Here is a 17,577-nt window from a genome sequence, read left to right as displayed (position 1 = left end):
GGACTCTAGGAGGGCAGAAAATCACTGAGGACAGAACTTGATGTTACAGATCAGCCACCAATATCCTGTGTGATGTTGGCCTCTGGGTGTCAGGTTCCTGCTCAGGACAGGGTGGGGACTGGTCCCAGGGCTCAAGGCTCTTCTTGCCCAGATGACTTTGTTACTGTCCACAGCAGGTCCTTCTGTGCTGATGCCAGGGATACAAGGGTGAAGAAGACAGATGCCTGCAAAACCTCATGAAGTCACATGGCCCCATAACCCAGTGGTTCTGACACCCTGTAGTCTCAGTGTTCACTCTAGCCAAGAGCTGCTTGGGTCCAGTGGAGGCCTTAGGGAGATAAAGAGGCACCAAGGCACTGGAAACCTCTCTCCCCTCGCAAAAGCACTTTTCTGAACGGGAGCCATGAGCCTGGAAGATTAAATCGAGTTTCTCCCTCAGTGCAGGGCAGCATGTTGCATCTCTGCAGCACAGGCACCCTCCCATCCTGCCAGTCACACTGGAAGGAGCCTCAGTCCAGGTCAGGAGGGGAAACTGAGGCTCAGAGGAAAACACTGCTGCAGGGCTCCCCCACGGATCAGGGAAGCCTGGTGAGAGAGACCTAAACGGGGCTGGGAAGGTCCCTGGGTGGGTGGAGGCAGGGCTTCAGGGTCGTGGGCGAGGGTGGGGGCGGGGATGGGGATGGGGGTGGGTGGGAATGACGACAAGACACAGCACAGCTCTGCCTGGCTGGCAGCCCTCTCCTTATGATGGGGCTCGGGGTTCTGAGAAGAGGCTTTGGACCTCTTTCTGTCCTATCAGCATCAGAAGTCCCCATCCCACAGTCCACAAACCCACTGTTTTCCTTTCTCCTGACCGGTAACTGAGGGAGGGCACCCCTTCCCTTACGCGGTCTATTCAATTCAGTAACAAGATTGCAGGCCGCTCCACAGGTCAGGGTTTGCCAAGCGCAGAGCAACCTGAAATGAGCGAACCACGGCCTTCTTTGCAAGCTCCCTGTGCAAGCTCCCTGTGGCCCCTTCCGTCTGCTCTCAGGCCCCATTCGCACCAGAGACCACGTGGTCTCAGCAAATGCCCTGCCCCGCGGGGCCCTGCGTCCTCCGCCTGCTGGCGGGCTGCCAGGGGCCCGAGACTCCCTCTGGCTCTGGTTTTCCCTCCCACATCGCAGGCTGGTGCCCGGGTGGCTCCAGTGCTCCTAACGCGTGGCCCCCACTTCCGCCGGGCCACTGAAATCCCGCCACGCTCAGCCTGAGCCCGGCCTTCAGGAAGCCCTTGGTCGCACACGCCTCTCCCATCTGGTTTCCTCGGCCCTCCAAGGTAAGCAGGCGTCCTGCCACCGGTTTGGCGCGTCCGCCCGCCGTGTGCGGCCCGGGCGCCCAGGGCCCGCGTGCTCCAGATGGGCACCAAGGCTCAGGGTCCCAGTCGTTCTGGGCCACAGGCGCGCGGGCGGGCAGCCGGGTGGCAGTCTCCCGCGGCCGCCTCCCTCCCCACCGGCCTTGGACCTGCGCCTTCTCGCCCTGGGGCCCCATTTCCCCCCTCTGTGTGAAAAGGAGCGGGGAGGCCCGCCCTGCGTGTTCGGGGCCCGGAGGCAGGCGCTTTGGGCACGAGAAGCCATTAGGAGGCACTGGCCGTCGGCCTGGTCCCCCTGGTGCCCCTGGTGGCCGGTCCGCTCACTGCAAGGCGGGAAGAGAAGAACTGCGACCGCGAGGCTGCCGGGGTCCCCTCCGCGCCAGCGGGCTCTTGCTGCTCTCAAACCTAGGTGTCTCCAGAGCACAGTGTTGGGGCAGCTGGTGTCAGCTCTTGGCGGAAAATCTCCTGTGGATCCACAGGGTGGCCGAGGAGGCGGACACGAGCTTAGAGACCCGGGAAGCCTGCAGGGGCCCCTGATCACGGGGAGCTGCGCTGCAGCCTGGACCGGTACCCAGCAGGCCAGAGTTGGAAGGACTTTCGGTACGGTTAGGCTGGAGTTCCCGCCGCTGCTCAGTGGGTTAAGAATCCGACTGCAGCCTCTGGGGTGGCTCTGAAGGTGCAGGTGGATCCCCGCCAGGGCAGTGAATTAACGATCTGGCGTAGGTGGCAGCTGTGGCTGGGGTTCAGTCCCTGGCTCAGGAACTTCCAGTGCCGCGCTGTGTGGCCATAAAATCAAAACAACAAAAAGAACGGTTAGGCCAACGCATTGCAAACTTTTCTTAAAAGAAGCATAATCTATTTTTCCCCCTGGTGAAGTCTACTCCTATAAACGCACAGGAGTAGAGCTGCTGTAGGACTGCGAGGAGGGGGCAGTTGCCAGCGCGTCCCTTGGGAGGTTAGAGGTGGATCCAAGACTGGAAAGTGGAACGCAGGATTCGGAATGCAAGAGTTCGGTAGTCGGGCTGGGTGTGAGCTGGGTAGGAAGAACTGTATGAGATGTGGGTGCTGGAACCCGCCGCCATGCTTTCCTGGGAAGGGCTCAGGGTAAGGAATGGTGAGTTGGAGGCTCCCGATGAGGAGGGAGAAAGAAGAGGTGCAGGGACCAGGTGAAAAATGAGGAGTGTCCCTTATACCCGGAGAACTCCCCCCCACCCCCCCACCCCAGCTTGGCTAAATGCCACCTCTCCTTGGCTGGCCTCCCCGATCTCCTTGGTTGGCACTGGGTCCCCTGCTCTGGGTCCTCCACCAGCTCTCTGCTCCCACCTCCGTCTAATTTTTACTACTCTCTGCCCTCAGTACTTGGAGCTGCTGGTTTACTGGCTCTCGGTGTGGACCTCAAGCTCTATGGGGGCAGGTCGCCGGACTAGGCTGGAACTTGTTCGTGAATAATTTGTGTGGAGTGGATGATGTCGATGAATTAGTAAGTGAAGCGGTGTTTTGCGCTAGTGTTTATATAGTTATACATTTTCATCGACGACAGGTGCCGAGGTAAATTCCCGGGGGCTCTAGTGCGGAAAGAGAAATTCCAGGGCGCGGAGCAGTACCTTGAGCACAGTCAGCTGCCAGGGGCTGTGAACACAAACTTCTTACACGGGGTTAGAATTGGTTTCCTCTCCGATTGTCCGCCAGAGGGCGCCCCATCCCCCAAATACAGATCGGAGGCTGCTGTTTGAGGTTCTGCTTAGATGATCCAAACTCTGGCCTCCCTGTCCGCTCGCCAGGTGCTGAGGTCCTACCTGCCCTCATTTGACTGTGGTTGGCCAGGGTCTCTGGGCAGGGAACCTGCAGCTGGCTGGCGCATCTTCTAGGGAAGCAAAGGTAAGAAAACTATCCACTAAACTAAACAGCATGGGGTTTCGTAGATGAAAGGAAAAAAATGCAACTTGTAAGGCCTCTGACTCATGGACACTGTCTGGTTTTTGTTTTAGTCTTTTTAGGGCCACAGCTGCGGCTTATGGAAGTTCCCAGGCCAGGGGTCGAATCGGAGCTGCAGCCGCCGGCCTACAGCACAGCCACGCGGGATCCCAGCCGCGTTTGCGACCTACGCCACAGCTCACGGCAACGCCGGATCCTTAACCCGCTGAGCGAGGCCAGGGATGGAGCCTGCGTCCTCATGGATCCTAGTTGGGTTCGTTACGGCTGAGCCATGCTGGAACCTCCTGTTTGTTTTTTAATTGGGGTAAAAGTCACATAAAATTTACCGTTTTAACTCTTTTAAAGTGTCCAGTCCCGTGGCATTATGTACATTCACGAAGCTGTGCACCCATCACCCCTATATAGTTTCTTTGTCATCATCCCAAAAGGAACCCCATGTCCACTGAGCAGTTACTCCCAGTACTCACCATCTTCCAGCCCCTGAACCGCTAATCTGCTTTCTGTGTCTATGGATTTGCCTATCCTGGTATTTCATATAAATGGCCTCAAATAATGTGGAGCTATTTTTCTGGCTTTTTTCGCTTAGTGTGATATTTTCAAGGCTCATCCATGCTGTAGCATCTATCTGTCTTTATTTATTTAGCTTTTTGCCATACCTGCTGCATCGGAGGGGATCGAACCTGCACCGCAGCAGTGACCATGCTGGATCCTTCACCCCTAGGCTACCAGGGACTTCCCCATTTTTTTCAATTGGTGACTAACATTCCATTGAATGGAGGGACCACATTTTGTTTCTTCATCTGTCTGTTGATGGACCCTTGGGTTATTTGCACCTGTTGACTGTTTTGAATAATGCTGCTGTGAACTTTGCTGTACAAAAAGCTTCGGTTTTCAGTTCTTTTAGGTACGTACCCGGGAGTAGATACGCTGAGTCATGGGGTAGTTCTGGGTTTAACTTTTTGAGGATCTGCCACCCTGTTCTCCACAGCAGCTGCACCATTTTACATTCCTATCAGCCTCTTCTGAGGGTTCCAGTTTCTCCACATCCTCACCAACATTTATTACTTGGTTAGTTTTGCTATTGTTTTATCCGTCCTAGCGGGTGTCAAGTGGTACCTCAGTTCAGGTGTGAAGTGGTACCTCAGTTCATCTTGGGTTTATATTTTCCTGCTGACTACTCACATTGAGCATTATTATTATTATTTTTTTTTTTTTGGCTTTTTAGGGCTGCACCCCCGGCATATGGAGGTTCCCAGGCTAGGGGTTGAATGGGAGCTACAGCTGCTGGCTTACACCAGAGCCACAGCCGCACGGGATCCAAGCCGCATCTGAGACCAACCCCACAGCTCACGGCAACGCCAGATCCTTAACCCACTGAGTGAGGCCAGGAATCGAACCCGCACCCTCATGGTTCCTAGTCGGATTCGTTTCCCACTGCGCCACGACGGGAACTCCCTGAGCATCTTCTCTTTTACCTGGTTCCCCAGACTCCAGTCAATCCGCTGAAGCACAGGCTGGGTCCTTCCAAAACGCAAGTCTGACCCTGTCTCCCCCAGCTCAGAACCCTCAGTATCCCCCACCCATGCTCCTCCAAGAATACAGCCCACATCCCCGCCTCCAAAACACGCGCTGTCTGCGCTCCAGCCTCTAGAAAACTGTCCCAATTGCTAAAAGACCGTTCCCTTCCACACCTTTGTACGTGGTGTTCTCTCTGCCTAGAACATTCTCTTATGCTCTCCTCCACCCCCACCCCCACCCGGCCTCCAGTCTGTCATGCCTCAGACCTCGCTGGCTCCCCACAACATTTGACCTTGGGGTTCTGGACCCCTTCTCGGTGCTTCCCCATCATGCCCGCCCTGGTCCTCCTGTTACTTTCTCTTCTGATCTGTAGTTGCCAGTTCAACTGTCCAGGAACTTCTGAGAGAAGTTCTTTTAGAGCCTTATTAGGGAATATTTGCTGACCCCAATATCACAATGATCACTCCCTTTGTTTTCTTCTAGAAGCTTCTATAGTTTACCTCTCATATCCAGATCTATGAAATTTAGGTATTTGGCACTGTCTAGAAAAGGTTGCGGGGAACACAGAGGGTCCAGGGTAGATGCCTGGGCCTCGCTCTGGGGGAAGCAGTGGTGCCGGGATGAGCAACCGGGCCATTCTGTCAAACTGTCTTGATTTGAAGCCAGGCCATCAGTTCCAGGCAGCATGAGCTGTGACAGGTTGCCAGCCTGTGCGTCAGTGTTCTCACGTGTAAAATGGAGACGGTAAGATTACAATCCTCCTGAGGCTGTGGTCATACCCAGAGGTTAACAGGGCTCTGAAGCTGCCAAACTTAAATGCTCGTTCAGGTTAGCAATTCTTAGGGGCCTGAGGAAGAGAACAGGCAGGTTGAGAGAGGCTGGTCAGTGAGGCAGCCCAGGGAGGAAAGGGTTTCTAGAAGGGCCATAGCATCTGGATCATCATTCGGAGCATCGCAGGGCACTGGACATGCATGTTCTGCATTATCACAGCTCCCTGGTGGCGCAGTGGGTTAAGGATGCAGTGCTGTCCTTGCTGCGGCTCAGAACTGCTGCCATGGTGCGGGTGCGATCCCTGGCCGGGAACTTCCTCATGCTGCCATGGGTGCAGCCAAAAATAAGTCTCTCTGAGGTTCTGACACCCCGATTAATTCTCACCTTTGAAAATTGGGGATCCAGTCCGTGCTGGTGTCCCTCACTGTTGCATTTCCTGTGAGAATCGAAAAAGACAATTTTCCAAAAATGGATCATGCATCAAGCGGGGAGTTACGTGTGTTTATATCAAGTCTCCTCTACCCCCCATCCCGCCTCTCAAAATGAGGCTCTCTGAGGACCTGGGCTAGATTGATGCTGATCCCTGGTCACTGGCACTGTGCCCAGGCCCTGGGGTGGTGCTCAGAATATATGAGAGCACACGCTTGATACATGAGTGGGCAGGGAACAGCATTGCTGGATTAGAGAACAGCATGGAGATTGGGGCTCAGGGGTGGCATAGATTTCTCTCTAAGCAGCTGCCATCTCAGGACATCTCCTTTGAAAGAAGGAAGTTGATGAATGAGAAGAACAGAGTGGAATTGAGAGTGTGTTGAGTGGGCGGGGTTGGCCAGTGGCAGGAGGAGAATGGGGGGAGCCAAGCAGGAGAGGATCCAACCTCCCCACCCCTTCCCTTCCTGCCAGGCAGAGGGGTTAAGCAGTGCCTCTCAGTTGGGGTCCCCAGAGCAGCAGCAGCAGCAGTGACGCCCTCACCCGGGCACTTGCCAGAGATACGATGGCTCAGGCCTCAGCCACATCTGCAGCATCCGCATCTCCTGGGTGGGCCCAGTGCTCTACTTTCCTGAGCCCCCACTCCGGGGCTCTCAGGGCTCCAGTGTCAGAAGCACCGAGGAGGCCGCTGCAGAAAGTCTTCCCGGGTCTTCACTTTTAGAGACACGGGTGAGAGATGAGAGACCCCAGAGCCGGCTGCCCCGAGCCAAGGGGGTTCCCCTGTGCAGAGGAGAAATTGAAATGTCTCTTGGGCACAGCTCAACCCAACCTACCGTCTTTGTGCAAACACTGTCTCCTTGTGGGGCAGCCTGAACCCAACCCGGAGACCCATCCCCTGGAAAGGGCTCCCTCCACCCGGCTTCCTGCCGGGAACGGACTGAGCCCAGTCTGCTCCCTCATCCCGGGACTCGGGCGTTACTGGAAATGGCAGCCAGGCCAGGGGCCCCGCAGCAGGTGGTGGTTAAGGCCACTCCCAGTAACTGCTGAGCTGCTCAGGGCCCCACACCTGACCCAGGTTCTGACCCAGCCCCGGATTATCAATTAAGTAAAATAGCAGCCCCGCAGGGGAGGGGAAGGGGCAGCGCCTGGGTGTGGAGGGAGGTTCCCAGCATTAGACGCTGCCCTTCCGCTGACCTCCCATCTCCAGGTCTGACCTTCTGCCTGTCAGAGGTGAGTTGCAGGCCACCGGGGACCCTGGTGGACCCCGGGGCAGGGTGGGCCCCCGGCGCTAGTATTTTGTGGTGAAGTTGAGGAAGAGAATTGCCTGTATTCCCAGCTTTACGGGTAGAGCAAACATCGGGGATATTGACTCCTCCTGGTACAGTTTCTAGAAAGCTCTGTCTTATTCTTAGGATGTAATCTTCCTCGTCCATTGAAATCCTGGTTAAATGGCCTCTCTGCCTTTAAGCTTTACCCACCCTTTGCTTTAAACTTTTTTGCTTTAGGCTTTTCCCGCTTGGCTCAACCTCATCTTCTCTCGGGGCTGCGAAGGTGTGTGCGTGTGCTCCGCCCTTTCGCCCTCCCCAGGGCCGAGCCAGCCCATCTCCCTCCCTCCCCTTCTTCTTTCCTATTTGCCAGTTTCTAGGCAGGGTCTTTCCTCGTTGGACGTGCAAACATCTGCAAAGATAGGTTCTAACTTCCCTCCTTCTTTTATGCCAAAGCTGTGCATCAGGCGCCTTGCATCCACCCTTCCCCTGTGAACATACTTTGGGATTTTCCCTGTCCTGGCGTCTGTGTCCTCCCCCACCCCCGACCTCAGCATGCACAAGTTCCTGGGCCAGGGATTGAACCTGGGCCACGGGAGCAACCCGAGCCACTGCAGTGACAACACAGGATCCTGAACCCGCTGAGCCACAAGGGAAGTCCTGCCCTCCTTGTTTTTAACAGCTCTGGTGTGTTCCCTGTCAGGCATATACTGTGACTTGCTCCAGTCCCTCCCTTTGGACGTTGGGTTTGTCCCGTCCTCTTCTCTTACAAGCGGTGCTGTAATGCTTCAGCCTAGACATAGATTTATTTGGCTTCTATTCAAGGGCTCCCTTAGGACAAATTCCTAAAACTGGAAGTGCTGGGTCGGAGGGTAACTGCGCTGTAAGTGTGCTGGATAGTGCCTTCCTTCCTCTGACTTGGGGGGGACGGGGGTAGAAAGGAGACAGTGTGGAGTCAGACAGGGCGGAATTTGAACCTCCTCTCCAGGCTCTCTAGCTATTTGCTCACCTGCTCTGAGCTTCCGTTTTCAGAACCTCTGAATCATGGCCCACGCTGTTGTGTGGATGAGATGGGACCAGCTTTGTGAAGCATTTGGTTCAGGGCCAACGACACCATGAGACCTGCAAGTGCTGAGTCTGGCCACACAGCTACCCCTGCATCTTTCCAAGGCCAGGCAGCCCCGGTGCCCTGGGGCGTCTGCTGAGCCCTCGGGGAGAGGGTGTCTGAGAGCCAGGGATTCAGCCCGGTCACCAAGGCATTGGTTCCAGTTGGGAGATCCCCACCCGGCTCTCCCCGTCATCTTGTCCTGAAGCTTCCAGTGTGTCCTTTCAGCGGAACACTGGGTCTCTGGAGGGCCTTCTGGGGTGGCTACTGGGCAGCCTCTGATGGAAGCTTCCTGAAGGAAGAAGGCACTGGATGTGCCTCAGATCCTCAAAGCGCTTGTCCCTGGCACCGCCGTCCCCAAATAAGTGCACTATCAGCCCTTGTATCGAGTGTTTGTTTCCGGCCTTACTGAAGCTGAGTAGTTTACACACATGATTCCATTCCGGTCTTAGAATTATCCCCCGGGGATGAGAAAGATGAAATCACCACCAGCCAACCTCATCCTTCTGCAGCCTTGCCCGCCACCCAAATGGGCCTGAATTTTTCCACAGCATCCCCTCGAGGGGGCCAGGGACCCTGCGACATGTGTGTGGAGTTTCCTGTGGCCTCCCGTCTCATTTACATGGGGGCAGAGGATGAGCCCTTATTTGAAAAGCATATGGTTAGATCAAAGGGTCAGTTTGATCTTAGTTTCTTATTTTTTATTTTTATTTTTTGCTTTTTAGGGCTGTACCCATGACATATGGAAGTTCCCAGGCAAGGGGTCGAATCGGACCTACAGCTGTTGGCCTAGGGCACAGCCACAGCCACGCCAGATCTGAGTCTCGTCTGTGACTTACACCACAGCTCATGACAGCGTGGGATCCCCGATCTGCTGACCGAGGCCAGGGATCGAACCCACATCCTTATGGATACTAGTCGGGTTCATTACTGCTAAGCCACAACAGGAACTTCCTGAGTTTGATTTTCTTTTTATTTATTTATTTATTTTTGCCTTTTTGTCTTTTTAGGGCCACACCTGTGGCATATGGAGGTGCCCAGACGAGGGGTCCAGTTGGAGCTGTAGCTTCCAGCCTACGCCACAGCCACAGCAATGCCAGATCCGAGCCGCGTCTGTGACCTACACCACAGCTCACGGCAATGCAGGATCCTTAACCCACAGAGCAAGGCCAGGAACTGAACCCACGTCCCCATGGATGCTAGTCCCATTTGTTAACCACTGAGCCACGATGGGAACTCCCTGAGTCTGATTTTAGAGGATGGGAAATGCAGACTGTGTGTCTAGAAGGAAAAACATAATACCTGGTACTAATATCTCAAAACACCCTGTGTGAAATATCACCCTTAACACTATGGCTGCCTGCAGGGACTAGCTTACATCAGCTGGCTAAGCCAAGTTAGTCGCTGACCAGTCTTTTGAATCCCCTCACCCGGAGGGGTGGTCTCCGAGCTTTCTCTGTAGACCCCAGACAGCGCCTCTGCATGTTGGCGTCTCTTCTCCCTCTTGCTGCAGGGGATCAGGACCAAGTGGGAACCCAGGATCGGTGCCACGGGCTCCTCCCTCGAACCCTTGAACCAGGTGGCTCAGGCGCTTGATCGATCCAAGAACATGAGTGAAGAGAAGGAAGAGGCCTCGTTCAGTATCCTCACCATTTACGATGAACCGGAGAAGAGGAGGAGCAAGCCGGAGAGCCCCGGCCTCTCCTCCCAGCCCGAGCAGCCGGGTGAGGTGTGCGGGTCCCCCCAGCCACCCCCGGGCTCCCCAAGGCAGAGTGGCCCGGCTTATGCAGCCATGAGCTGGGAGAGTCCGCCGCCGTGGGCCCCCCAGATCCTGGACAGCTCTGACCTGCAGGCCCCTTGGCTTCCTGAGGTGGAATTAGGGGAAGGCGCAGAGTCTGGCTTCAGGTAGGTCTCACCTGAACCGGGGCAGAGGGATCCCAGCTCGGAGCTCCCCGCCCTTCTCATGCCCTGTCTCGGTCCTCTCTCCTCTGCGTGTCACAGCTCCCCACCAGGATCTGAGCTTGGTAAGTCCCAGCTGGGGCGGCGTGGGCGGGCGGGGTGTAGCCCGAGGCTGGTCCTGTGATGGGGGAGAGGGAACACGGCCCTGGGTCGAGAGGGTGGCCTTCTCCCCGGATCCTGTGATGCTCTTGCTACCAGACCCCCTCTGTGAGCAGGTGGCCACTGGTCTCGCCCTGCAGGTCAGCCGTGTCCCTCACCTCCTCCCAGTGAAGAAGTCTGGTCGCTCCTCAGAACAATTGTAAGCGTCTTTTTTTTTTTCTTCCTAACCTGGCATCATTCCCTTTTCGTTACACTGCCCCTGCCCCCAGGCCCGCCACCAACCAGAAGGCGATAGAAAGGAGGGGACATGCACTGTCCTCTCCCAGAGGTGGTGACTGAACTCCCTGCTTCCTTTGGGCCAGGCCCCCCGTTCTCCCATCACTAGCGTGAGGGCCCCGGCTCACAGGAGCGCTTCTAGAGCTGCGTCCTAGGGGACTCAGCCAGGCTCTGCCCTCATTGCCAGTCCGCAGCATTGTCTCAGAACATGGCCTGTTTTTTTTTTCTTTTTGCCTTTTCTAGGGCCGCTCCTGTGGCATATGGAGGTTCCCAGGCCAGGGATCCAATCAGAGCTTTAGCCGCCAGCCTATGCCAGAGCCACAGCAAGGCGGGATCCAAGCCTCTTCTGCGACCTACACCACAGCTCACCGCAATGCCAGATCCTTAACTGGGAGGATCTGAGCAGGGGCAGGGATCGAACCCGCAACCTCGTGGTTCCTAGTCGGATTCGTCAACCATGGCGCCACAACAGGAACTCCAACGTGGCCTGTTTATCAGGGAGTCAAAGCAGGGCCAGTGTAGAAGGATGACCGTGATCTGGGGACCCCGGCTGAGGGCACAGTTCTGCCTGGGGGCCAGAGAGGAGCTGTCAGATGAAGGCTTAGGAACTGAGTCAGAGGGCAGGGCGGGCTGTCCCTCACGGAGGAGGGCAGGGCAAGCCTGTGACCTTTCTATGGCCACCCCAGCCTCCTGTTCCAGATGAAGCAGTGGTCAGGCGGAGGGCCCCGTGTGACTCCTGGAAGGTTGGCAGACTCCACCATGGAAAGAATGTCTATGCTGTGGCCATCAGCAGCAGTACTCACCACGTGTACACGTGTGGCCACGGCTACATCAGGGTGTGGGACGAGAGCGCCCTGCACGCCTGGGACCAGGCCCCCCAGGCCCAGCTGAACCTCCAGGTGAGGAGTCGTCCAGAAGGCTCGGGTGCCCAGATGTGACCTTGACCGGACTCTCAGGGCCCGGGCTTCCGGGAGGTGACTCAAGAATGTACACCTTTCTTGCAGGACCGTCAGAACTGTGTCCTCACCTGCAAGCTGTTCCCCGACGAGCAGAGCCTGATCACGGGCGGTGTGTCCCGGACCCTGACTCTTTGGGACCTGGCGCCCACCCCCCGCGTCAGGGCGCAGCTGGCCTCCACAGGCCCCAAGTGCTACTCCCTGGCCATCTCCTCCAATGCCCAGATCTGCTTGGCTTGTTTCAAAGGATTTGTCGAGATCTGGGATTTGCAGAACCAGATCTTGATCAGGTGTGACGCGGGATGGGAGAGCTTGGCGGGGAGGCCCTCGGGAGCGCGGGGCCCCTTCCCCGGCTCCCCTTCCCCTCCGCGGTAGGACTCTGGGAGTCAGCATGGAGCACGCCTCGGGGCTTCCTATCTAGGGCCTTCTTGGGCCTGACACTTCTGAGGGTCCCGCCTGTGCACAAACTTCTGAGTTGTTTTTTCCTCCAGGAAGCACGAAGTCCCCGTGTACGGGTCCCGATGTGTGGACCTTGCGGGCAATCAGTTCTGGACGGGAGGCGAGGACACCCGCCTGTATGCCTGGGACCTGAGGAGCTACCAGCGGCTGCAGCAACATGATCTAAAGCACGAGGTGCTCAGAGGCCGCCGCTGGGCCGGGTGCAGCCTGGGGCTGGGGTGGGGGGGTGTCTGCGAGGGTGGGGCCTGAGTTTGAAGAGGTGGGCGGGAGCGATGGCCCTGACCCCAGAGCTCCTCACACACAGATTCTCAGCATCACCCACGACCCCAGCGAGGAGTGGCTGTTAGTGGGCTTGAAAATGAGTGAGATCATCATTCTGCACACACATCGGAAGGAGAAGTTCAAGGCTTCCCTCGAAAAGTACATCTACCACCACAATCTCAAGTTCTCCTCCTGTGGTGAGTGCGCAGACAGGGGACACCTCGGGGTGTCCTGTCACCCTCCAAGGCCCGTTCTCACCTGTAGAGTCTGGGCCCGGACTTATTTCAGACTCCTCGTTCCCCCCCCGCCGGCCAGGCCCAGGTCCCACAGCCCTCGACTCTGTGTCCGCCTCTCCTGCCTCCGAGGTCTCCCCCCAGCCGGCCTGGCTGCCTTTCCCCGCTTCTTTCTCCCTTTCCGCCCTCTCTCCCTTGTGGCTCTGTCAGTGATGGTCTCTTCCCACCCGGAACCACAGCCCGAAGACACGGGCAGATGGAAGAGCCATGAAGCCCCGTGTCATTGTCCTGTTGTTCTGTGACCCTCACCATGATCCTGGGTGTGGCTGGAGGGTGCGGGCAGATGAGGGACTGGTTTGGGTGACACATCTGAGTTTTATAGGTGGGGAAACTGAGGCGGTGAAGGAGTGGCCCTTGTCCCCGTCTAGTCGGGAGCAGAGCTGGGGATTGAAAGGTGGGCTTGGTCTCCGGCCCCTGCATCTGTCTTTCCTTCACCAGGGAATTATTTTGTGTCTACACTGGACCAGTCGATCCACTGCCTGGCTGCACCTTCTCTACAAAGGCTGTTTCAGGTACTGGGTGGAGGGGGTGCGCAGACCCAGGCAGGCGGAGCTCACAGCCCCCGATCCCCGTTGGTCAGGCCCTAGAGACGGTGCTGGAAAGTACTGCTGAGATGGCATCCAGGGCCATCAGGTATAGGGGTGGGGCGACAAGGACTCTGGGTCCTGTGAACTCCAGGACACCACCTTGACCCCTGAACCCGGCCTGGTTTCCAAACAGAGCCTCAGGTCCACACAGAGCCTTGAAACAGCTGCGTCTCTGGCCCACGCCTGGCCCTTGCATGTCATTCCCCTTGTGGCTTCTCCTTCCCTCCAGGCAGAGGAGTCTACAGACATCCTGTGTTGTGACGTATCTTCTGACAACCAGTATCTGGTCACAGGCTCCAAAAACAGTGCCACAGTTTACCAGCTCTTGTATTGAAGGCTGCGTATTCTGGTCCCGGTGGCAAAGACCCAAAGAAGGCCGAGAGCGGAGGAGACGCCATGGGTGCCCGGCAGCGTCCTCACCTCCCACGCCCCCACCGTCTCCTCTCCAGCCGGTCCTCTGTCCGTTTCCCTCCTGCCCTTCCAGGTTTTTATTATATGGCTTAGCGATTTTTCCTTTGTTATTTTTCTACCTCGAATTTCTGGATTTTGTCATTAATAAAATAGACGAGCAAAAACTAAAATGGCTTGGATATGTGGTTGGTTCTTTCAAATAGTTAAGTCACTGTGATAGACTGCTTATGCCCCCAGTTCAGCAGATTCCAGGGTGCGGAAGGAATTTTTGACCAGCCTTAGTGTTGTTTTTAGCTTTTTTTGCGGGGGCGGGGGGGCAGTCAGGGAATGATTGGAATTTTAAGAAAGCTCAAGAGGCAGTGGACGCTCACATACAAACTTTCAGGATGCATTGGGGTGTTGGTGGGCCAACAATACTCAACTGTTGGCACAGGCTAAGACTCCAGGAGCGAGTCTAACCATGTCCTGGGACGAGCTCTCCTTTTAGCTTCCCTCCTCAGGAGCCCTGGCTTTATCGGAGTCTTTCAAAGTCCTGATCCTCATTCTGGCATTTGGTGCTGGTCAAAAGTTGCCCGTCTCTGTTTCAGGGCAACTTTGTCGTGTTTGAAGGTGTGATACTTGGTCTTGCCTTTGCCAGGCTGATAGAGCCCTAACTGCCCAAATGAAGCCATAGGGGTCTGATTTCTAGTCATCTTCTACCCCGCCTCCTCTTTGCTGGGTGTTGGCATGGCTGAGACAGTCTGCAGCTTAGAGGTCACCCTGGGGGAGGCACAAAGCCAGGGACCAAGTACCATCCTTTGCATTGAGATACTATCAGGTACCTGGTTCCTGCTGATGGATCATGATGAGTGAAGAATGTCTCATTTCTGGGTCCAGGCTAAAGGAGTCGGGGTCCCCTCCAGGCTCTGTCACCTTCTACCAGCTTCAGGCAAATGATGTGGAAGCCTGGGGGGACTGTAAAACAATGAGGTGAAAGGATCCTGTGTCCACAAATCAAATAGGACAGCTGCTCACTTTATTTCAAGTAAGATAAATAAACTTGTATTCAAATTGTTGTACATGTTGGAGTCTATTTATTACTGAAGCTCTGGAAATAGCAAATTTTCACTTAATGGACCAGACAGTAAATATTTTAGGTTTTACTCTATAGACTTGTTTTGTTTTGTTTTGTTTTTTGTCTTTTTGCCTTTTCTAGGACCGCTCCCTCAGCACATGGACGTTCCCAGGCTAGGGGTCTAATCGGAGCGGTAGCCACCAGCCTACGCCAGAGCCATAGCAACATGGGATCTTTAACCCACTGAGCAAGGCCAGGGATCGAACCTCAACCCCATGGTTCCTAGTTGGATTCATTAACCACTGTGCCACGACGGGGACTCCTACTCTATAGTCTTTGTCCCAGTTACTCAGCTCTGCTATTGTAGCATGAAAGCATCCATAGACAACAGATAAATGAATGTGACTGTATGTCAATAAAACTATTTATAAAAATAGGCAGTGGGCCAGATTTGGTCTGCTGGCTGTACTTTGCTGACTCCTGCTATAGCCAGCATGCCTCTAAATAATATATTTTTAGCATCCATTTAAAAATATGATACAGAGGGTAGAGTCCAACAGTAGGTCAATCGTCCTGGGCTCTGGTAACAAATAGACTTCAAGTGTTTCTGTAATAAATGTCGTATTGATGCATGAACAGATAAATATGTGCTATTTCATAAATATAAAACAAATATAATGTGAAGTTCCTGTTGTGGCTCAGCAGTAACGAACTCAACTAGTATCCATGAGGATGCGGGTTCCATCCCTGGTCTCACTCAGTGGGTTATGTATCTGGCCTTGCTGTGGTGTAGGTTACAGAGGTGGCTTGGATCCTATGTTGCTTTGGCTGTGGCATACATAGGCTGACAGCTGCAGCTCCAATTTGGCCCCTAATCTGGGAACTTCCACATCTAGCACGTGGGGCCCTAAAAAGCAAAAAAAAAAAAAAAAAAAAAAAAAGCAAAAAAAAACAACGTCTCAGTAGTAGCCTTTTTTTTTTTTTTGTCTTTTGAGGTCCGTGCCCAGGGCATATAGAGGTTTCCAGGCTAGGGGTCTAATCCAAGCTGTAGCTGCCAGCCTACGCCAAAGCCACAGCAACACCAGATCCAAGCTGGATCTACGACCTACACCACAGCTCACGGCAACGCCAGTTCCTTAACCCACTGAGCAAGGCAGGATAGAACCCGCAACCTCACCCTAGTCAGATTCATTTCCTCTGCGCCACAGTGGGAACTCCTCAATAGTTGTTTTGATAAATCGAGGTGTAGTGTAATTTGTAGAGGAAAAATACTGGAATAATAGTGTATAATAATATATAATCACATAATAATTTTGTTAATTATATTTATAATTAATATGATTTTATTAACTCACTATTAATAGTATACTGTTTAATTTGATATTGATCTAATGTAAATAAAATTGTGTAATAACAAAGAAATACAAAACTTGACCAAATATTGAGCCATAACTTTCAGAGTATTTAATTCTTATAGAGTATATATTCTATGACCATAATGCAATTAAGATAGAAATAAATAATAAAAAGAAAACTAGACATTTCCTTATTTGGGAAATTAAGAAACGTGCTTTTGAAATTAAGAGAGGCTAAATCATAAAGTAATTGGAACTATTGTAAGCTGAATAATTAAAAATTGAAGGATTCCGCTAAAGCTATGGTTAGAATTTGGCCATTCCTGGGTCATCAGCGCCACGCCCCACCTTGCTCTCCGAGGGGACCGGCTCTTGAAAGCTAGATCTGGCCTGGAGCGAGGATACAGGCTCCAGGGACAGCTGAAAACGCGGAGACCCGGCCTTGCTGAAGGTTAGAGAAATTTGGGGCAAAAGGAGATCAGGAGTGATCCAGGAGACGGATTTTTCATCAGTGTCGCGAGAGGAATTGTCCTCTGCGCTGTATCCGTTTTCCTCCAGTCGCGCCAACACTGAGTATTTGAACGTTTACCGGCCATTCATCTTATTTTGTTATTCTGGGAGAGGGAACAAAGATTGTGGCTAGCAGTTTAACAGTCTCCGTTAGACCTAGGTAGTCTGGAAGCACGGGGTGATGCTTTTACCTGGCCGGCCAGGCTTTTTTAAGAGTCATCCTGGAACACTTTCTATTTTCTGTTAATGGCACTTGGGGATAGAACAACAAAACGTCGTGCCCTCTCTGAGGATTGAACTCAGGACCTTCAGATTATGAGACTGACGCGCTGCCCACTGCGCTAAGAGGGCTGCTACAGTCACTTTCTCTTCACTAAAGGGAAAGTTCCTGTGGCCCCTGCCTTTGACCGATCTGCCTCCCAACGGTCGGTGTCTCTCGGCAGAGGCCTGGCAGGTCCCAGAACATTACGGAGGAGGGTCCCTACTCCGGGAGAGGACCTGTGCTGCCGACGGAGGGGAGCCCGCGCCCGGCGGCGGCAGCGGGTTGGGCGCAAAGGCTTCTCAGGAGGAGGTGGGCACGTGCGGCCGTACGACTTGGGGGCTGGGATGGGAAGGGGCTCAGCCAATGGGGTCCTGCGGGGCGAGCAGGAGTGGGCGGGGCGGAACACGCGGGGGCGGGGCGGAGGCGGAGGCTCCAGAGGTGACCCCGCCCGCGCGCTCGCTCGGGAACCAGGAGAGCACGCGCTTGGCTTTGGCGGGAGGTTGGCAGGCGGGAACGCGAAGCGCACGCCGGAGGCGGCGCCCGCGGCCGTCGGCGCTGAGCTCGTCGGCCCTGACGGCCACCGTAGCTGGAGCGCGCGGGACGCGAACTCAGGCTCCGGATGTTGACAAACGGCGGGTGTCGGCGGTTATTCGGGGAACGAAGGCTAGAGGGGGCCACTGGCTGCAGGTAGGCGTCGGGGGCACCCCTGAAGGGTGGGAAGGGC

At 54.8% G+C, this 17,577-nt stretch overlaps 1 protein-coding gene and 1 non-coding gene across 2 annotated transcripts; one reads left to right on the top strand and one right to left on the bottom strand.

The window, feature by feature from the left end:
* Positions 1 to 9,935: 9,935 nt before the first annotated feature.
* Positions 9,936 to 13,596, top strand: TLE7 (TLE family member 7). Its single transcript, XM_047791307.1, has 8 exons — positions 9,936 to 10,276; positions 10,598 to 10,628; positions 11,392 to 11,604; positions 11,710 to 11,951; positions 12,153 to 12,294; positions 12,425 to 12,578; positions 13,113 to 13,186; positions 13,491 to 13,596. Exons 1-8 carry the CDS (start codon positions 9,981 to 9,983, stop codon positions 13,593 to 13,595), a joined length of 1,257 nt encoding a protein of 418 aa, XP_047647263.1. The 5' UTR covers positions 9,936 to 9,980; the 3' UTR covers position 13,596.
* A 3,273-nt stretch (positions 13,597 to 16,869) lies between these two features.
* Positions 16,870 to 16,942, bottom strand: TRNAM-CAU (transfer RNA methionine (anticodon CAU)). The gene has a single exon. It is a non-coding gene; the product is annotated as a tRNA-Met (tRNA).
* Between the last annotated feature and the right edge of the window lie 635 nt (positions 16,943 to 17,577).

This window comes from Phacochoerus africanus, chromosome 8, assembly GCF_016906955.1.
Source record: "Phacochoerus africanus isolate WHEZ1 chromosome 8, ROS_Pafr_v1, whole genome shotgun sequence".
NCBI classification, from domain to species: domain Eukaryota; kingdom Metazoa; phylum Chordata; class Mammalia; order Artiodactyla; family Suidae; genus Phacochoerus; species Phacochoerus africanus.
This window is presented reverse-complemented; position numbering and strand designations above follow the sequence as displayed.